This window comes from Cibotium barometz, chromosome 58 (genome assembly GCF_041138505.1).
Source record: "Cibotium barometz isolate CiBa-2024 chromosome 58, ASM4113850v1, whole genome shotgun sequence".
In the NCBI taxonomy this organism is placed as follows: domain Eukaryota; kingdom Viridiplantae; phylum Streptophyta; class Polypodiopsida; order Cyatheales; family Cibotiaceae; genus Cibotium; species Cibotium barometz.
The window spans coordinates 12,261,470-12,283,857 of record NC_141103.1 but is presented as its reverse complement, the minus strand read 5'-3'; the positions used below and the strand labels follow the sequence as shown (position 1 = coordinate 12,283,857).

The 22,388-nt window shown below is 43.8% G+C and overlaps 1 protein-coding gene across 3 annotated transcripts in view; it reads left to right on the top strand.

Annotated features, from left to right (window-relative positions):
* The first annotated feature begins 900 nt into the window (after positions 1–900).
* Positions 901–22,388, top strand: part of LOC147605906 (beta-1,3-galactosyltransferase GALT1-like) — a 36,966-nt gene continuing 15,478 nt past the window's right edge. Inside the window, exons 1-4 of one of the 3 annotated variants that reach the window (XM_086792312.1) lie at positions 901–1,234; positions 1,845–2,978; positions 3,064–3,296; positions 3,411–3,689. In XM_086792312.1, the coding sequence (XP_086648438.1) occupies positions 2,207–2,978; positions 3,064–3,296; positions 3,411–3,689 (1,284 nt within the window). In that variant the 5' untranslated portion in view covers positions 901–1,234; positions 1,845–2,206. Of the gene's footprint in view, positions 1,235–1,362; positions 2,979–3,063; positions 3,297–3,410; positions 3,690–22,388 lie in introns of those variants that run through there. The other 2 variants (XM_086792311.1, XM_086792313.1) reach the window with 2 other exon arrangements.

Sequence of the window (22,388 nt, the reverse complement as noted above, 5' to 3'; positions counted from 1 at the left end):
TTAATTGGTTTGCCTTAATGGCATTTCACTAGGTGTCGATGCATATGAAGCTACCCTTAGTTCTCAGCCGAAAAATAGCTTAGTATCCAAACTCCATTGTTATAATTAATTCTTGCGTAATAAGACCAGTTGCCTTTGAAAAAACAAAAATGCATCAATTAGTTTGTGTATAAGGTTTTCATGACATAAAAATACAAATAAATTAAACGTTGTAGTTACAAATGCCGTCAATTTTTTTTTTTTGGTGTGTGTGTGTGTGTCATATGTTGCATCTCTCTCTCTCTCTCTCTCTCTCTCTCTCTCTCCTCCCCCCCCTCTGAAAAGGAGTATGTAATAGCCATGGGGGGGGGTATGAATAATGGTGATTGGGAGCCATTTACCAATCGACAGACATTGTAGAACATCATGGACGGAAGTGATGTCAGTTTATGGAAAACTTGTTTTTTCGGCATGCAAGCTAGTTGGAAGAGGTTGATGGTGGTGGGAGACACTCATCTGACTAGTTCAACCGAGCATCAATGATGTCCCAATGCCCATGATAGATTGAATGAGTCACATTTCTATTAACAAGAAGAAGAAAAGGGACATGTAAACAAGGTAACTCTCCCACTACATAACCCTATATATATATATATATAAGAAAAGGGACATGTAAACAAGGTAACTCTCCCACTACATAACCCTATATATATAAGGCTACATTTCTTCATTCAAAGGAGAAATTCGGAGGATATGAATTTTCAAAGATATAGAGCCATTAGGACTAAATTAAATCAAAGATGTAGAGCCATGAGGAGTAAATTAAATCAAAGATGTAGAGCCATGAGGAGTAAATTAATTAAAGATGTAGAGCCACCAAGGAGTAAATTAAATCAGTCAAAAGGAGTGGAAAGTGAGGAAACGAAAAAGCACACGCACCACCACTGGCGATGAAATGGACCTCATCACGAATGCTGTTGCGCAACGTGGCGCAGCAGCTGATGTGGAGTTCTTAAGACGCGATTAGGCGTTAGTTTAATAGGTTAAGCTGGTGGTTTAGCTTCTAAGCTGGAAGCTCAGTCGTTGTCTTCTCTTTGTAGTTGCTTTTCTGAGAAAAGTCTTGATATGGAGTGCCCACCTTTCCCCACTCTGTTGGGTTTTTTCCTCCCCGTCCCCTTCAATTCTTCGTCTTTTCTCCATAGCTCGCTGTGGATCGGAAGCTTCTTCGCGGGCACCTGAAGCTTTCCATCATGTGGTAGGTAGAAATGTCCCTTTTTTTTTCCGGTTGGAATCTTTCGTGGATACTTTTCGAATATTTCCGATAAACATGTTTAATCCGGCTACAATTCTTATTCTAATTGGTAAAATATATTGTAATCACAGATTATAGTAACATTTTTTCCAGCTTATTGAATTCATTTGTGCTTAGTGGGTGAATTAATGCAAAGATGCTCAAGTAAACTCTATCAGCTCAATTTGACCTTTATCTGCAACCAGTATATACATTAAATCATATGCCTAACCAGGTTACAGGTATTGTACGGCATGCCTAGAAATATGGTATGGCATGTCTCCGGCCTTGTAGCTCAGTTGGTAAGGGGTTTAAATCTCTAAGTGGGTGCCTGAATTCAAATCCAGCGGCCTGCAGTTGCTGGTGGACTCAATGTTACTTAGCACTAAATAATTACATTACACCCTCAAAAAAGAAGAAGGAATCATTGTATGGCATGCAGAGAAATATTGTACAGCATGCCGTATGGGCTTAGCATGTAAAATGAAGAAGTGGGCTCCTCTGTGGAGTCGTGCACACTGCAAAAAAGCACAGTTGGCCTTATGAATCAAATACCCTTTACATCGTTGTGCAGGTTGCAAGGCATCTGGGATTTCTTCATGTTGTGGAGAGTCTGAATGGGAACCTTTTTGGTTGAAGATGAATTTAGTTCACGGGCTTATGGAAATATTTTGGGCAGCGTTGTCACCTTCCAAGGATTTCATTATGCCCTATCTAGTTTATTGGAAACATATTTTCTGAGTGTAGAGTAGTTCATGAAAGTTAGCTAGTATCTATGGGGATTATGCCAGTGTATAGACAAGTAGGGCAAAAATGGGACGGCAGTTTCTTACCTTTTACATCACCAAGTTTTTCTTATTTGTGGTGGACACTGGAATCTGTTTTTCACCTTTGGAAGTTCCAGTGAAGCAAAGCCTGTGGTGAGACCATTACACAATGGGATGGATGGACTACAGTGGCATGGAGCTAAAGAAACCTGCAAAGCGATGCACGTGCTTCAGCTTGTCAGAATTGAGGATGTGGCTGGGAGGGATTGTGGTTTTGTTTGTGTTTATGATTCTGTTGCTGAGATTTAAGCTGTTAGATGGAATGCTGGGAAATCGATCATATTTAATGAGTTATCCTCACGAGCCACCCAAGAATGTCAAGAAGATCAGAGAGCCATCATTTATCAGTTCAGCGCTTTTACTGGTAAATTCATCTACTGCAGAATCATCAATACTGTCTCTCTGGAAGCATTTAATGCCGGCATTTTCTCGTTCAGATTGCTTTCCTGAAGCAAAGCAAGCGTTGCAAGAAGCCGAAAACTCTTGGCAGGAGTTAATGCAACAACGTGGATTGGAAATGGGAAATCATTCCATGAATAGGACAATGGAAAAAAAATGCCCATACTCTGTTGGTTCTGTCAATCAATCACAGTTTGAAAGAAACTCCGAGATTGTGCTTGAAGTTCCATGTGGGTTTATTGTTGATTCCTCAATCACTATTATTGGCATGCCACGGGGTGCTGAAGGGAACTTTGCTGTTGAAATTCTTGGTCCCAAGCTGCGTGGAGATCCAGAACCTCCAATTGTTCTACATTTTAATGTTAGACTTCAAGGTGACAAGATCACAGATAATGCTGTTGTAGTTCAGAATACATGGACTAGGGATCATGATTGGGGAGACGAGGAGCGATGTCCAACCTCTTCTTTGACTGTTAAGAAAGGTAGTTTGATAGTAAAGTAGGTGTTTAGGGCGAAATGTAGCCTTATTGGAATTGTTAGCTTATCTGAAATTGTTGCCATTTGCAGTGGATGGGTTCGATACCTGCAGTGAGCAAGTTGGAAAAGCTGCTACTAGGATGTTCCCTGAGGTGAAGGATCCCATGATTGTAAAGTGGCCGCCTTCACTTGCAAGCAGTGACAAGAAGCCATGGTTTCCTTTTATGAATGGTATACCTTTTGCAGCCACAGTTTGGGTGGGATGGGAGGGCTTCCACGTGACAGTGAATGGAAAGCATGTTACATCTTTTGAGTATCGGCAGGTGATGCTTTAGCAAGATTCTTAAATGAAGCAAAGATTATCTTCTTTGTAAGCTCTACTGTGTTAATCTTGATAGGCCTTAACCAAAGAGATGCTGGCCTTCTGTTTTGTGTAGAACTTAAAACCATCCCTGGCCAATGCCGTAAGATTAAAAGGCAGTGTCAAACCGATTTCAATAATAGCAACTGGACTGCCGACTACAGAAGACGCTACACAGGTCGATGTGGAGTTTCTCAAAGCACCTCCCATGGCTCCTAAGCAGAGATGCGAGCTCTTCATTGGTGTATTTTCTACTGCAAACAATTTTGATCGTCGTATGGCAGTTCGGCGATCGTGGATGCAATATGAAGCTGTTCGGTCAGTGCTGGTTATTGTGCGATTTTTTGTTGGGCAGGTACGTATTTTCCTTTTTTTTGGGTGAGCCAAGGGAGCACTTTCTTACTGGATTCGCAAATGTGGCATCATCGACTATCTTGATAATTTGCATCACATCTACAAGCATTGCTTCATCTTTTAAGTTCTGAGGTTTTCCCCGCATGCTTGTTATGATTTTAGCTTATGCCTGTACATTGCAGCCTGTACTGCAGTTTCATTTCTCCAAAACAAAATTCGTATAACAGAACATTGAAGGGTCAGCAGTCTATCAAAGAATAAAGGATCACTAGTCTGGTGTGAGATGATGATATATTTTTTTTTTGGGATCAATAAGTGAGATGATGAATTCTATCATCCATAAGAGTTTGATAGAGGGGGGTGTGTGTGTGTGAGAGAGAGAGAGAGAGAGAGAGAGAGAGAGAGAGAGAGAGAGGGGGGGGGGGGGGGGGGGCAGGTATAATGCCTTCAAAAGACCCAATGGGTCTATGAGACCAAAAGTAGTAAAATGAATCCATGAGAGGACTGAGTCATGTAAAAAAAAACTGAAAAGGAAAAGACTAGCTATCTCTGGTAATTGTGTGCGTACAAAATTAAACTCATGAAGTACAAGATAGCCTTAGAACAATGAGAGATAGGGTGGAGACATCCTCATCAATAATCCAAATTATCCATAATAGGTGAATCTTTGACCTCAAAGAGGTTTTCCATATGCCAACGGGCGAGTAGCCTAGCAGTGTGGGTAGGGGAGGTTCTGCGTTCAAACCCTGCTGCTCTGCATCGGGGCTGCTTTGCAGCCACAATTGACCTCCTTCAGATGAGTGTAGCATGCAACTGACTATACACAGGAGGTAGAGCTGAGAAGAGAGAGAGAGAGAGAGAGAGAGAGAGAGAGAGAGCAGATATGACATCAGATTGGGTCCCAATATACCCACTGAAGGCCCCCCTCCCCCAAGCAGGAGTATTTACTTGGGAGAACTGTTACAATGCAGAGAACTTACTGAGAATTGACTGACAGAGACTACCAAATGCAAGGACGTTGTAGATTGGACGTCTGCTGAACCATCAAGCAGTTTTAAGCCAACTTTGAAGCCACTTCAGATAGCCTTATGCACAACCAGATCTGCTGAGGGAGATGCACTACTGAAGGCTGACTGCTGAAGCAATCTTTGGGGCTACTACCTATGGACTGAAGCCCTAGGTGCTTGGCTGAGATTTATGCATGTAAAAGACCAAGGTCTTTAGGCATACATATCTGCACTGTTTTCTATGACCAAGGAATAATTTATGAGATGGATTATGCAATGGATGTGGGGCTGCTTTTACAGTGTCTACAGGCTGCTGGTTGGTGACTGCAATTGCTGTTGGCCAGTATTAAATGGGACTGACCCTGACATCTCAAAGGTTGGTGATGATTGACGTAATTAGCTCGTGACAGACATGTCCTGGACTGGGGCTCACAATGGGGTCATGGACCGTGGTGCATGACAAATATTCCTAAACAGGTACTACATTTTTGTATAAGTATAGCACTGTCGATGAGCCAATGTGTCACATTGCACCTCAATGCATGGTGCATGTGACATTCCCTCCTTAGCTTGGCGGTAGTTGCATGGCCTCCAAGTAGTCCGCCAATAATTGGGGGTACTTTTGGAAGAAATCCTCGTCGAGCCAAATAGCTCGTGAGTGCCTCAGTCTAGGAACTTTGTATATAAAGTTGTGTGATTCTTCAACCGGAACCATGGTTCCACCTATGGAGGAGAATATGCTCGGGCTCAATGACTTTTGATTCGTTGACCACTTTAGGCTGCTGCTCATTCGGAATCTCTTGTAAGAATGGTCCAACATACGGCTTTAGCCATGAGACGTGGAAGACATCATGCATAGTCCAATTGTCTAGCAATTACAGGTAAAGTGTTGAGGGCTTCATGATCCTTCTAGAATCTTTCCAAAACATAAATACAGAGATCACGAGGATAGCCGGGAAATCATATCATGTCAGGCTCCATGAGCCATACATGTACACCATGTTAGGCTCCACAAGCCATACATGTACTATCGTGTCAGGCTCCATGAGCCATACATGTACTGTCATGTTAGTGGCTCCACAAGCCATACGTGTATGTCATGTGAGGCTCCATATGCCACACATGAACAATAGAAAACGGAAGCAATGAGTAATTTTGTAACATTCCCCCCGGCTTCTAAGTAGTTGATCGCAACTGAAAAGCTTCCAGATAGGCCTTCAGAAGCTCTGGATAATCCTTAAAATAATCCTCGTCCATCTATTTTGCATCGATAGTCGAATAGTTTTTAAATTTCACAAGATACCTGCGTACTAGCTTGCTACCTGCATGCTTACGCTCCTTATGAAAAATTATTTGCTTAGGTTGCAATACCTCCTCAAGCTCATCCACCTCTAGGGGATCTTCCAAAACTCGTTCCATAGGAGGTGGTCCCACATAAGGCCTCAATAAGATGATATGATATGCACTATATATTTTCCAGCGATCGGGCAATACCAATCTATAAGCCTCTTCATTTATCTTCTGCAAAATCTGGAATGGCCCATAATACTTGTTCGAAAGCTTAGGATATCGGCCTCCTTTACTTGGTTGCTTCCGAAGACGTGCTTTCTCGAACTTAGGTAAGATCCAATCACCTTCCTTGAAAATAACCTCTCGCCTGTGCTTGTCAGCTGCCTTTTTATGCTTCGCTTTAGATCTTTCTATGGCTGTCCAAACCTGTGCAAATGCAATATCCAAATCTTGGAAATACTCATCTGCTGCTGCAAAGATTTCATCTTTTGTTTGTAAGATAGGTGGTAGCACCACCTTGCCATAGATTATCTCAAACGGAGGCTTGTTAATTGAAGAATGCACCGTATTATTGTATGCAAACTCAACCAAGAGCAAATACTTTTCCCAATCTGTCTTCTGCTCCGATACATAACACTAGAGCAAATCAAGCATGGCTGAATTTGCAATCTCACTCTGACCATCCATTTGAGGACGATAAGTTTATGAAAAATTCAGCTTTGTGCCCATATTATCAAACAATTTCCGCCAAAAAAACTAGTGGTCCAAGGATCTCTATCCCCCACAATAGATTTGGGCATGCCATGATGTTTGAAAATCTGAGCCAAGAACAAATTTGCCATGTGCTCTGGCTTGATTGTTTTCCTCACAGGAATGAAATGTGCCTGTTTGCTAAAGCGATCAATGATAGTCCATATAGCATCATTACCATGTACCGATCTCGGCAAATCCATAATGAAATCCATGGCAATGCTTTTCCATGGTTCTTGTGGAACGAGTGATGGCTGAAGTAAACCAGGAGTCTTGTGCCTGTCAAATTTGACTTTCTGACACACTAGGCACTCATGAACATAAGTTTCAATATCCCTGCGTAAAGTTGGCCAAAAGAAATATCTTTCCAAAGCCTGTGTAGTAGCCAAAATGCCACGATGACCTGCGTATGGGGGAGCATGACACTCTTCCATAACCTTTTGGTGCAATTCTTGGACCACACAAATGTGGTTTTGCATCATCAGAAAACCATCTCGTATTGAATAAGATGGGACAGCAGTACCACCATTCAAATCAGCCCAAATAAGTTGAAAATTTGTGTCCAAAGAATACATACCCCGCATCCTTGACAAGTCCTGATGATAGGCGGTAGTCACGTATGCACTTGAGGCTTGCGTGACACAGCATCCGCTACCAAATTCTTCTTGCCCAGAGTATGCAAAATCTGAAAATGAAACATGGACAAGAAATTTGCCTACCTTAGATGCTTTTCTGAGAGTTTAGGCTGTGTGAGAATGTGCCGTAAACTAAGATGATTTGTTTTAACCATAAATTCAGCCTCCAAAAGATAATGTTTCCATGTTTGTAGGACATGAATAACGACCAGTAACTCTCTCTCATAAACCTGTAAATACAATTCTACATGTTGCAGGCGGCGGCTTTCAAAAGCCACAGCATTTCCCTCTTGATTCAAAACAGTCCCCAAACAATCTCCACATGCATCACACGCGACCACAAAAGGTCTATGCAAGTCTGGAATAATAAGAATAGGCCCTGAGATGATGGCGTCCTTCAACTTTTAGAAAGGTGTTCTTTCTGAATCGGACCAATGGAATGCAACTTTCTTCTTCGTTAAATCATTCAAGGGAGAAGCCAAGAAAGCAAAATGTCGAATAAATCAATGATAGTAAGAACATAAACCAATGAAGCTCTTGACTTGATAAAGATTTTGAAGCTTTGGCTAGTCCTTAATAGCTTGAATCTTTGCAGATCCATGCATACATCATCTTTTGAAACAATAGGCCCCAAATAATGGATCTCTAACAAAAAGAATTCACTCTTCTTTTCGTTGATGAAAAGCTTATTTTTCCTAAGCTCTTTAAAAACAATGGCGAGGTGTTTCTTAAGCTCGGTCTCACTCTTTAAAAAGATAATAATATCATCAAAGAAAGTTCCTGTGAACTTGCGGTGAGGTGTGAAGATTTTAAGATTCTGTCCATCATTCTATTGAAAGTGGCGGGAGCATTGTAAGACCAAATGGCACCACCAAATATTCACAGAGCCCAAATGATGTTTTGAAAGCTGTTTTGTGTACGTCTTGAGGTATCACTCTAATCTAATGGTCGCTACTCTTAAGATCAATTGCGATTGAAACAAGCAGCTCCCTCAAGCTTGTCAAGAATATCATCGATTCTAGGAATTGGAAACTTGTTCTTGATGGTAATCTTGTTAAGGGACCTGTAATCAACACACATTCTGTATGACCCATCCTTTTTTTGCACAAACAAAACTAGAGAATAATAAGTCGAAGAACTTGGCCTAATCAACCCCTTCTCATGTAGATCATTCACTTGAGTCATAATTTCCTCCTGTTGGGCAGCACTCACCTTGTGAGGAGGTCGGTTAGGAGAAGATCTACCAAGGATTATGTCAATACAATGATCCTTTGGCCTCTTTGGGGGTAACTATCCAAGTAGGGATTCCGCAAAACAATCAGCATAATCATTGAAGAAATCAAGTTTATCTTGATCTACGAGAGTTACAACATCGTGCTCAACATTATCACGTACAAAGACCAAGTAAGAACAAGCTGATTTTTTTATTGCCTTGGAAATAGAAATGTGGCTTACAATGGGTATGGTACTCCCAGTGGTACCCGCATCAATACAAACTTCCCTACCCCTATGAGTAAAGTTTAGTTTATTCTCTTTGTGCAAAATCTTGGGATCCAAACGATAATGCCATGGCATCCCAAGTATCACATCACATCCCGTAAGCGGTGCTACCAGGAAGTCTTCATGATCCAAATATCCTTGAATCTGTATGCGAAGCTTCCCGATGATGGGAGTGACTTTGACTTCCTTGCCCTCAAAGACAGCATCTGCATGAAAGTCCATGCCCAATTCCTCGGGCTTTAGTCTAAGAGCAGTAGCCATCTGAATGGATATAAAGTTATCTGTAAGGCATTATCATCAAAAAGAAATAAAACTGTTTGATCCTTTAACTTGTCCCAAGCCTTGCATGAAATTCTACTCTTTGGCTCATGTGTAGTATTACCCTATATATCGGGTATAACATTCACACTCGGTTTTGCATCCTGCACATTATTCCTTTTTGACATTTTGGGGGCATTGAGATTTCATGTGATCCTTGCTCCCACATAAAAAGCACTTCCCCTGCAATAAAAAAATGTGCTGTTTGGACAGCTTAGGATCATTCTTTTTACTCCCTGGCTTCTTTTGAGAGCCCCCTTTTGCATCCTTGGAGTCATTGGACATAAACTTAGCTGGCTGTCCACCCATTTTCTACTCATTTCCAGCTCTAAATTTTCCCTTCTATGAGCTGAATTCTTGCCTTTTTGATGTTCCCTTGCCATGTAATTCTTCAGAGATAATAGCTAAATATATCAGCTCCTGTAAAGTGCTGTGGGGATACACTGCACGACTCTTTTGGATGATTCGTTGTAGCCGTGACTCAAATTTTCTTTTCTTCTCATCCTCAGTAATAGTCGTGAAAGGTGTGACCTTAAGAAGAATCCGCCAAAACATTGAGATATATGAGGAAACGGACTCGCCCTCATCCTGTGTCAGCCAGTCCCATTCCTTTCGTACATCTTTTTCGAAGTGAGGAGGAAGGAACGGATCATAGAATTTCTCTTTGAAAGTACTCCATGTATGAGCAGCTGTTCTATCCAAGAGCTTTGCCATCCACCAATTACTCGCAGTCTATTTAAGATGCATACCCACATGTCTGAGCATAGATTTTTCTGTGAAGTCCTGAGTGCAAAAGGCTATTTCAAATTGCCTTATGAATGCGAGTGCCTTACTGGTATCCAGCTTTTCATTATAGCTCTCGAATTTGATGTCCCCCGACTTGAACTCTTTGGCCTTCTTACTGTGTCGAGCATCCCGTCGCTCTAGAACATCATCCCCTTCATCATGTCTACGGTGGCGGCGATGCCTAGGTCTCTTTGGCCTCCATGTACGAGCAACTGTTCTATCCAAGAGCTTTGCCATCCACCAATTACTCGCAGTCTCTTTAAGATGCATACCCACATGTCTGAGCATAGATTTTTCTGTGAAGTCTTTAGTGCAAAAGGCTATTTCAAATTGCCTTATGAATGCGAGTGCCTTACTGGTATCCAACTTTTCATTATAGCTCTCGAATTTGATGTCCTTGTCCCCCGACTTGAACTCTTTGGCCTTCTTACTGTGCCGAGCATCCCGTCGCTCTAGAACATCATCCCCTTCGTCATGTCTACGGTGGCGGCGATGCCCAGATCTAGGGTTGATTTCTTGTGCACTCTCCACTCGGGATGGAACTGTGCGAGCAGGAACATACCTAGATGGTGGAGATATCACGGACAATGCATTAAGATCTTCTGCATCTCTCATATGGGCTGAAAACCCCTCATGATCTACTCGGGCTGCATGTCGATGTATATCATTCCCACGGGCTGCATGCCCTCTCATATCAGTGGCGTAGGCTGCATGCCCTCTCATAACATCTGCATGCCCACTCACGTCACTTGCTCGGGTTGCATGCCCTCTCAGAACATCATCAGAATTCCCTTCATGAGATTGCCTGCGAGGTTGCCATGTGAAGACCTATTTGCCCTCATCATTGGAAACAACATCGCCACGACTTTTCAAATAAGCAACAACCAACTCTCGAGGTTTCTCAATCCCCATCTATTGGACAATTGCATCAAAAGTGACCACATTTGCCTTAACCTGAGACTTTGATTCAATAACCCTCTGTCCCTTTGCAAGGCACGGAGCTCTTCAACCTCATTCATCAAAGCATCAAGATCCTGCTGATATTCAGCCCTAGCAGATAATGGTGGATTGTTATCACTTGGTCCTGTCTCTATCCTGCTCCCGCATGCAGCGAATATAGGTGATAGAGTCCTCCATAGAATGATTTGACTGGCTGGCCATGATGTATTTACTAGATCTTCAGAAAGAAAAGAATTTCTATGCCCCGGAATCGCTCGCTACCAGCTTTCCAAGGATGATACTGAATAGACTGCAAGGGTGCAATAGTGACCCTACACAGACAGGAGGGCCACGAAGTCTTTCCACACGCTCACTACAGCTTAAACCAAAGGTAACCTCTTTCGAGGCACGACAGTAAAACGAGGGCTACCTCAGAATCCTAACCTTCTCTCTTGGATAATGACTTCTTACAGCCATATCCATCATCATATATGGCACAAGCTTTGTAGAAAGCCAAGCTCTGATACCAATGTAACGGAAGGGCAGCTATAACATGGAAATCTTATCAATCATGAAAATTGATCAAACACATACGCATCCCAGATAAGAGAGAACTGATCAAACACATATGCATGCTAGATAAGAGAGAGAGAGAAAGAGATAACAACTCTGCACAGTACACCACACTAGGGGCCAGAAGATGGGCTGAAACCGCCCCCCCCCCTCTCTTTATGGTTAGATTGCCAAAAAGGAGTCTGCTTCAAATACAACTTTGCAGGTGCCCAAGGATTCCCCACCTCCTAGCACCTGCTTCTTCCAGTACAATATGAAAACAAAAGCAAAGCATATGCTGAATTTGATGTCCCTTCCTAGAACAAGAGAGCATTCCCGGCTTAAAGCACATGCAGGACAACCATGAACAGCCCATAACACTTGCACATCATCCCGGGACAGCCATGCATCTCCGTCTTCCACCTGTCTGGCTCACAGAGCAAGTCGACCAGCCTTGAGGGGCTGTTTTCAGCAGTCGACCAGCTCTCAGCAGCCACAGGGAAAGTCGACCAGCAGTGGTTTGGTAGCCGGTTAGCAGAGCCAGCCTCCAGCACAAATCGACCAGCTTATATGGTGCCAAGATACCCTGACCAGCAGCACTCTTAGAGCTGTAAATGGCCGGCCAGCATCTGAAAGCATTTCCAGAGGGAGTCGACCAGCTTCCCCCATACACCTGGTTGATTTCTATCGCGGTAGATGGCGGTAGAAGGCTCTAGAACAGGCTGTCCAGCTCTCCCATGCAACCAAAAGGCATGCACATGAGAAAACTGGAGTTCTCCCCCAGTAATAGAGCTCCTTCACCAAAAATAACTTAGTCGTGTGCTTTTTAGGTCCAAAAAGGGGTCTACAAGTAGTTGGCTCAAAATAGGTCCGGTGCCCACCTTTTGGCTGCCACATGTATTCAAATAGTCTTGACCATAGCTTGAATAACTTATAAGTTGTCCAGTCACTTATAAGTGAGTGTGGACCTGCACCCATAATTATTAGTATGTGAAATCATAAAGCTGTAAATGGGGTTTTTTAGGGACACTTACCACCTGCAAAACACATGTAGACCACCTGTCAGTCCCAAACAGGTGTGCGCATACATGTCCACAGGGTGCCCAGGCGTCCCCGGCCCCATGGACAACAGAGGCAGTAATCTCAGGCATTGTCTAGGCAAACAAGACAAGTCACCCAAGAAATCATATCATGTCAAGCTCCATGAGCCATACATGTACACCATGGTAGGCTCCACAAGCCATACAGGTACTATCATGTTAGGCTCCATGAGTCATACATGTATTGTCATGGCAGGCTCTATATGCCATACAAACACACCATGTCAGGCTCCATATGCCACACATGAACAGTAGAAAACAGAAGCAATGAGGATTTTGTGACATCATGATGCAGAGAAATACCCAATCTCTCTCCTTGTAGTTGACATCTCTGCACGAGACTTGTTGGCTTGCCTGTTGTTGTATGCTTCTTGTGCTTTGGTTAGGTGCTCCTTCACTGACTTTGATCTCTGAGAATGTCTCTGTGGTCTTGTTGGCTCCAATGATGGTGATATCATCCTCGTAAGAAGTGATGAGAAACGATGACCAAATGCTGCCTCTCAAATGAAGTCCTGCCAATGCTAGATGAATGAGTACCATTGAGGATTGCCTGCATCAACAGAAGATTACTGTTCCCGCTTTGACTGCTTATCATGGCAGTATGATTTGAGAACGTCGAAGGCCAAGTGATTGCAAATTTCTGTTTGGTTATTTGTCTGTGGATGAAAAGCACTAGACAATTGCAATTTAGTCTCAAAGTTATCAAACAATGCTCTCCATAAACGAGAAGTAAACTTTGGATCTCTATTTGAAGTAGTTGTCCTTGGCAAACCACAAACGATACCATAGACGAATGAACAAGCAAGCAATATCTTCGGCTGTGGCCGTCTTTTGCATGGAATGAGCATGCAAAATTTGTTGAACCATAGGTTTTGCAACTCTTGCAAGACAATGAGTTGTTTATCAATGTCAAGAAGAGTGAGTTTGGAGTACTGGAAATCCATTACCTAGGATATATCATCAGTTCATCAGGTATTAGCCTCGATCCTTAAAAGGTACAAGCTATTCTCAGTTGGGATGCTCCCATTACAGCCTAGGAAATCCGCTTATTAGTGGGTCTTTGTCAGGCCTACAACACACACATGGACAAGTTTTATGATCTTGCAACATCTCTCACCGACTTGCTCAAGGGCGTGAAGACTTGTTGCCAGAAAGTCTCCATCATGGGCAAGGCTCTGGAGGCATTTCAGGCAATGAAGAAAGTTGCCTCTGAGTCACCAGTTTTGAAGTTGACATCATGGGATGATCCTTTCGAGGTGATTACCGATGCTAGTAATCTTGCCATTGGAGCTATTTTACACCAAGATGGTAGGCCGGTGGCTTATTATAGCCGCAAGTTGAATAATGCCGAAAAGAATTATTCGGTGTATGATAAAGAGCTTTTGGGGGTGATGACCACGCTTAAACATTGGAAGCATTTTCTTTATGGGAGGGACTTCACAGTTAAGACAGATCACCAGGCACTTAAATGGTTGCAAACCATGCCTAGTGTCCAATGGAGTGACATACAATCCAGATAGAGGCAAGTGTTTCAACAATTTGGGGGAATGATTGAGTATGTCCCTGGTAAGAACAACCCCGTTGCCGATGCTCTTAGTTGAAAAGGCACAATCCATACATTGTAGGAGTCCAGTGTGTTGGAAATTCAAGTCAAAGACTTGGACAGCATGAAGGCATGATATCCGGATTCGGAAGAGTTTGGGACTCAATATTAGTTGTTCCTCAGTTTAGAACCAGGCCACCACAGTATACAGGATGGTTGGTTAATTTTTAAGAACCGTCTCTGTGTACTAAAAGACAAGCATCAAGTCCTTCTCCTGGATGCCCATGACGAGGTCATAGAGGTATCAACAGAACCTTGGAGAAGTTAAAGAGGTCATTCTATTGGCCTAAAATGCAACGAGATGTCTACCAACATGTCCAAACATGTTAGATATGTCAAAAGGTGAAAGTTCCTCATATGAAACAAGCAGGGTTACTTCAGTGTTTGCCTATTCTAGAGGGACCTTTTCACGACAGTAGTATGGACTTCGGCCCTCTTCTCGCCTCCGCTCGATCTAGAAACACCCAGTTTATGACAATTTTGGACAGATTCAGTAAGTTTTGCATGCTCATGAGCTCCATGCGAGCAGACAGCCACAGTCGAGGACATAGCTTGCTTGTTCGTTTGGTTTTGCACGGACAATCACATTAGATAGAGATCCTAAATTCACGTCCCATTTTTGGAGAGCATTGTTTGACAAGTTTGGGACTAAGTTGCAGCTGTTGTCACAATTTGGCCACCCAATTGGTCCACCTGTGCTTTCTCATTATGTATGTACCTTTGACTGGCATTCATGGTAGTTGCATATGCCGGGGATTGATGCCACTTTTGTGATACTGTGGACTGGGCTTTCCACTGGAACTTGTGCTTGTGTGTACATGCTCAAAAATGCCTGGAGGATTGGTGTTCCATTGGGTCTGGTACCTCGTGTACTTACCTGGAGCACGTCTATTTTGGTATAGTCTCATGCGGGGATTGTCCATACCAATGCTGCATTGCATAGCACCTTGATGTGCTTGCTTGCAATTGAATTTGTATGTTGTTTTCATGCTTGCTTGACTAGTGTGTAGTTTGGGTAAGGGGACGCCCGCCTGTGAGCCGTGCATGTGAAACTGTTTGCTGACATGGTTATGTTGCATGTGACAGGTGGTAAGTACTGGTGATAAACCTAGTCTTAGGAATTAGCATTAATTTATAATTGAGCGTGTACACACTTCATTAAGTTTTGGGTGACCAAAACTGACTTATAAATTATGTCTGCCCTTGTGTTCGCACAATGATGTCCCGAGGTGGACAAAACTCAATGCCCACCACCCAGACCTTATCCCCTGTGTACAAAGGGAGCAACCATCCATGTATCCAACCTAGCTTGCACCACAAGTCACTTCACTTGTCCTCTCTACCTGACACCTAGGGGGGCATCTCATCATATCTCTCTTCCCTCTGTCTCTAGAAGTTGGCGCCCTCCTTCATGAGGCCTATTTTCTGCACTTTCTCCTTTCCAACTCCATATCCAAGCTTGGTAGTGTATTTTCTAAGCTTCCAAGGGTGTTTCCAGGTGGTGCTCACTCTCCCACACACTCCCAATGTTTGAAATTCAACCAAATAGCTCTTATATTTGCTGTAATTTTTGGTCTTTTTGCTGAAAACCTTAATTTCAGCCTTTCTTTCTTAATTGAACCATAGGGGAAGCTGTCCCAGGGTTCCCTTCATCCTCTTGAAGACTTTTGTCACGAAGGACTGCGACAGATTGCAGATTTTAACTCTCCAAACGATTCCATTGCGAAGACTTACGTTGTCATCGAGGCTACTTGCAATTGGTAAGCTTTGATGCTTAAATATGGAAGCAAATAGTAGGAGGGAGGAGTAGGACTCCATGTTCACATACCTTGTTTAGTGTTCTCTTGTCCTACGTGCTCTCTTGTAGATTGTTGCTACCATGTGTTGGTGAAACAATAGAGAGCAGATGGTAGGGAGCATGAACACTTGAGAGGGTAGAGTGAGTTGCAACTCTACACCGACAACCACATTGTTTGCAATACTGTATTCATATGCATTGGTATGGAAATCTGGTCAAAAATGCCCATGACACTATGTACTTGATTCTCCCAAGATCAATATACTTTATTTGAAGGAGGGGCCGGCCATTCCGGCTCATTGTGCGTCTCTTGTCAATTTAACAAATTACTTCTAGTATTGAGCATGTTATCCATTAAATCTTGGTGTATTTACATGTATTGATTAGCGTTGCGTTCAACCAAGTTATTGGGTTGACCACGAGCTAGGGGCACCACTGGCAAGAGGAGATTGAGCCGGACCAAAAAGCTAAAAGCCGCTTTTTCAAAAAGCAACTTCAGGGCCAAAAAGCAAGGCCGGGAAGTTAGAAAAGCAGAGCTAAAGAACTTTGACTAAAGTTGAGTAATATTTTATTAGTAAAAAGCAAAGGCAAAAAGGCAAAGCAAAAGCATGAAAGCTTTCGGGGAAAAAAAGTAGGGCTTTCCTCAAGTATAAAAGGCTTGAACCTCTCCCTTCTCACAAATGTATGACAGAGTGTAGGGATAGAAAAGTTATCTGAATAGAGGCTTGATGAACAAAACAAACCTCAAAGATGGGTGGCACAATGTTGTAATTCTATGCTGAGTGCATTGAGAGGGAGCACGAGGAATGCCAGATTGAACCCAAGGTTCGATTCAGCTTTGTTTTTGGAGAAGCTGAAAATTTGCAGAGGGGATTCGATGGCTTATGTGCAAAATTTTCTGGTTTGAAAATATGGCTCTTCAACGACGACGGCGGCGGGCGGAGTAGGCGGCTTAGTCGGCGGAAGTGGCGCTGCTGACAAAAATCCCAAATCAAAAAATGTTTATGGGGTTTGCTAATTCACTGCTGGGCAAAGGCTTTGGAGCAGGCGGCGAGAACGTTCTTTGTGGCGGCTTGCAGGCTACTACAGGCACAGGGTAAAAAGTGCTTGTGTGTAAGACTGTTCACACCAGGATTTCCCGGAGGCCAAAGGCTAAGAAAGTAAACATACCCTTGCTTGTGGGTCTCACAATAGTCACGTGCTCCCATTCCAGGCCTTTGGGTCTCCCCATCTTGAATTACTCTAAAATCTGCTTCCTGCGAAGTCCCAATTTTCAACCAAAATCAATGGAAACACTATACTAAAAGTCCCAACTTTACAAAAAATAAAAAAGTCCCAATTTCCAATGTCCACTTAGAAGCCCCAATTTTTAAAATTTGTGAAACTCCCAATTTCTGCAAATTTGTAAAAGCACCAATTTCTGGAAAATTTTAAACGACTTAATTTTTGCAAAATTTTTAAAGCCCCAATTTTTGCAAATTTTTAAAAATTTCCATTGGGTTTAGGTCCTAGGGGCTTGCACATTGGGCCTTGGGGCCTAGGTATTGGGCAATGGGCCCTATGGAAATGGCTTTGCAGCTTGCCATGGGCCATGGCCCAATCATACAGGGCCCGTCGCCCAAGCTATACAAAGTACAAGCCGTAGGCTGTACAGGTAATATATTGGCATGGGCGTACACGGTTCCTGGCAGGCCGTTGACGGGTGTGCGTGGCCGCTATGACAGGTGCAGACTTTCGAAAGAAAGCGCAAGTGCCTCGAAGTCGATGCAAGTACACGTCAAATCACCAGATTTGACGCCTTTCCAAAAGCCCACAAATGTTTATTAAAAAAACTCACATATGAAACCCACATATCATTCTCGTGTTTTTCCAAGGTTTTCTTGACCAAACATGCGCGAATGATATGAACTATGAGCTCAAGATGCAGATAAAATGGTAGTGCTTATTAAGAGCGTTGAAGGGATCACCCGATTCCAACAAACTTTAGAGGTTTTACGTCTTGCTGCTACTACTTTTGATGATCTAGTTTGAAGAAGATGTTCTAGAGTCCAGACTCATGTGTATAGTCACAAGAAACGTTTCGAGGTTTTTTTCGTTTCAAGGTTTTTGAGGTTTTGTTTTCGAAAGGTTTCGTCCCTCGGCCTCGAGGTTTTGAGGTTTCGAAAAATCAATAATTTTATTAATCATAAATATTAGTAAAACATATAAAAGCCACCTAAAAACATAGTATGACGATGAAAAAAAATCTCGAGGTTTTGAGGTTTTTTAGACAAAGGAAGAGTTGCATATAGACATGATTTTCCCTTGTTGTCGCCTGTTGGCAAGTTCCAAGGGCGTGTTTGGACCTAGAGGGCAATGTTTTGTGCACTAGGATAGTGGGCAACTAGGCACCCATGGTCCGGAGAGGTGGGCACATCCTTTTATGGTCATGTTCATTTGGCCTAATTGGTAGTTGGCCGACCAGTCCTATATACACCTTTATAAGGGCAGGTTTGAAGGCATGGTCCATACGCAAGAATATGCAAAACCAGAATCCAGTGCAACGAAGGGTAACAGTTCTCTAAGCGTATGTCAGTGGGATATGAGAATCATCAGTTTAGGTTATGTATGTAGGCAAGGGGAGTTGCACATGGACATGATTTTCTTTCAGTTTTGAGGTTTTTTAGACCAAGGGGAGTTGCACATGGATATGATTTTTCCTTGTAGCTGCTTGTTGGCAAGTTTCAAGGGCGTGTTTGGACCAAGAGGGCAATGTCAAAAAAGCTCAAAAACCTAAAAATCAAAGAAAAATTGAAAGAAAACAAAACCTGAAATTTGGGTAAAACTGTCGTATTGCAGAGGGTTTCGAGGGTTTTTGAAATTGTTTCGTAGTTTCGAGGTTTCAAAGTTAGAAACTGATTTTTTTGTGACTATGCTCTTGTGAGGATTATGGTGCTGATGATAAAGAAGAATTACATGCTGCAACGGTCTAGGTCAAAGACCTTATCTAGGTGAGGTTGAGGATGAGCGGGCTTTCTAAGCCTTTTCTCCCTTCATATTTGTTTTTTCCCAATTGGGCTTAGGCCTAAGATCCTCTTGTAGTTACCATTTTTCACCTCCCTTATTCGCTTTTTATCCACCCATAGGCAATGCCGCCGAGGAAGCACCATGTGGGGTTTTGAATATGTGTGAGTCATGGGTTCTTTGCTTTCTAAGGAGTCCCCCGAAATTTGAGTTAAATAATCCTTGTGTGTGTGTGTTTCCTTTATATGTTTGTATCGCCTTCACTTATAAAGGCTTCGTGTTACCTTTTCTCCCTGTTAAGAGCTAGGGGGGTGACAAAGAGTTGGCCTTGCTACTTTGGTCACCTTGATTGGAGGATTAGCATGGCACGATGCGCATGGCTAAATCGCTTCCTTGCAGCATGTGATGAAGTTAGAAGGTAGCTACTTCTTTTGGGTGTTGGGTCTCACCACCTTTGCTCCAAAGGGGTGTTTGTTGGGTATTTGGAGCCTCATGTGTTTGGATCCTTGTGTGTGAATAGGCCCTTGTATGTGTGAATCAGCCCTTAGATAGCTTAGTGTGTTTATGTGTGTGAACAACCTCTTATAGCCGCTTTTATGTCAGCGTGATAAGTAGTGATGCTATATGTTTAGCCATGTGTCATTGACCCCTTTAACGTGATGTGTCAAAGATAAGCCTTTTAGCCTATAAAAGGCACTTTACTCTTTGAAGCAAAAATACACATTAATCAAAGCATCATTGAGTCGTGCAATCACTGTCTCTTTTTGTGTTTGTTACATTTCTCTCTCTCTCTCTCGTGTCCATGATCTCCAGGATGATTCGGGCTAAGGCCTCAGTACCCCATGAGATTATCCGAGCCGAGAGATGGGAGCACCATCGATCGTAGTCGAGGCTCTTGCCAGATCAGTGTCCTTCATTCATAGCACCTGGGAGCTTCCCTGACACCGGTATGCACGACTTGCTTTAGAGTCCCCTCTCATCAGCTAGCCATGGAGGGAGACACTTCATGTTGGTATGCGCAGATAGCATCCTGGTTTGAGCTCCACGGGTTCAGCTTAGACAGACTTCCACCCGTCCAGTACTCTCTAGAGGCACCCTCTCTCACCTTTGACACATTCTGAGATTAGTAGAGTCATCAGACAGGACCTCATTCAGTTGGACACTAGGAGGACATGGCTAGAGCCCTCACAGGAGTTAGGGACGAAGAAGGCTTTCTATAGAGACCAGCTTTATACTTAGACCGAGCTACATGGATACCCATTTGTCTCATGGATTGAGGTGCGCCATTGGGCAGATCCACACCTCTTCACATTAGTTTTAGAGATAGAGACAAGCAGATTTAGAGGCATACCTCTAGGGGACAGGATATGTCAGATTTGTTGGATAGAGCCAGAGACGGAGGAGCACTACATCTGTCGCTGCACAGCATATTATGAGATTCGAGGGCGCTACCATTGCCTTTTCAGAGGGATTTGGACCACTGGCTAGAGTCATGGACTATTGTGATCAGCGATGCTTGGGTTTTTATCTCCTGGAGATCCGCAGGCTCAGAGAGTCCATTATGAGGAGCAGACGCCCGACTGGCAGGGAGTCCACACAGAGATAGATTACTGACTTCTTTAGAGGGACTACCCGGGAGGACACACAGCTGACAGCCCAACAATGGGCACCCCGTGGGACTGTAGTTGAGAGAGCTATCTAGTTGGGCAGATCGAGACGCCCGAGGGTTCGCGGATCCTTACATCAGAGACGGTGCCTACACTGGAGGATTCAGAGCATCATTGCGAGGCATCGAGCTCGTTCGACCAGGCATCTCACTATGGCAGATATCCAGGCCATCTGGCAGAGATCCATGCTAGAGCTCCTAGGATGATTACCACTCCAGCCATATACTGTTGTACTCACTGTCACTTTTGTACTCCCCCATATTCATGTATTCATGTACTCATGTACCCCATTTTGACTAGTAGCATTAGCTTCCCACTCTCGCTAGTTGCTGCTTCCGGATGCTCCCTACTGATGTATTGTAGGGCTAGATACTTACCTTCAGTCCTTTCTTTTCTTTTACAGATAGTGTATCAGATGTCACATGGTTGTAACTTTGGTCTCATAGGTCACTTTGGCCTTTTGAAGACTTTAATATAACATTTCATTTCATTTCATTTCTCTCTCTTCTAGACATCCCACCATGAATATCTTCAAGCCTCGGAGGAGACCTATGCCGATTAGGGCTTCACGGATTTCATCTATCCGCAGTCGGCTGAGTCGCCTTGGCATTAGACAGCGCTCGGAGGCTTTTGATTATACCTTCACACGGCTTTTTGGAGCAGAGGGCCCCCATGAGCCAGCACCCATCTGAGTTCATGTAGTGATACCTCCGGCCCGCGGGGAGGAGGCACTAGACTCAGCGGTGGCCTTCTCGTTCCCTCTATGTGGCCCTTGCGACCGGGAGTGGACTCTAGAGCTCGCTCTCAGCACTTTGAAGACTCAGGCAGTTGAGTTTTCTCATCACATGAGCGATCTGGAGGTGACAGATGTGATAGGCCGACTTTGGGAGTTGGCTCATTTTTTCTTGGATCCCGGGAGTGTGGATACCTCAGGGATTCGGCATTTGGTCGTGCGCATAGTGGCAGATTTAGCACGCGACCCTGGATATGTGTGTATACACGAGGTTGCTCTGTCAGAGCGGGAGGCAGTCGCCATGGGCCACAGCCACTGGCGCCTGATCCGGGATTCTTGCAGTACACCGGGTGGGCAGATTTGTAGCCGTTCGGATGGGGACTACTCTCCATCCAAGCCGCTTGCGAAGGCCCGCCGTACGGCTGAGACAGCATCCACCTCAGCAGGGCATCCATGAGGATCATCTCATGGAATGTACAGGGCCTTGGCGGAGCACACTTTATACGCTATCGTGGTCGCTTGAGGCAGGAGCTTCAGAGATGCCTGGTTGGAGGCAGCATTGATATTTTGATGATGCAGGAGCACCACTTGGGTGAGAGCAGGATCCGGAGATATGGTTCGGTGATGCCTGGTAGATGGGACACTTTTTGGTCTGCAGGGTTTGGTCCTTTGGGTGGACAGGGAGGAGTATGCATGGTCATTGCAGATGTATGGCGGCAGGCCATTGTGGATCGAGGGATCATTGTGCCTGGTAGAGCACAGTATGTCATTCTGAGGATGCATGATGAGCTATTGGGTGTGCTCAACATCTATGCGCCCAATCATGCTAGTGCCAGAGCAGAGTTCTGGACTCAGGTTACAGATGCATTGCCAGAGGCCGCACATTGGTGTGTCGGGGGAGACTTCAACATGCTTGAGGACTCGGCAGATAGGGTGGGAGGCAGTCATGTTACAGTGCACGGCACGGAGCTTGCAGCTTGGGACCGGTTTTGCATGTCACTGAGGATCACCGATGCATG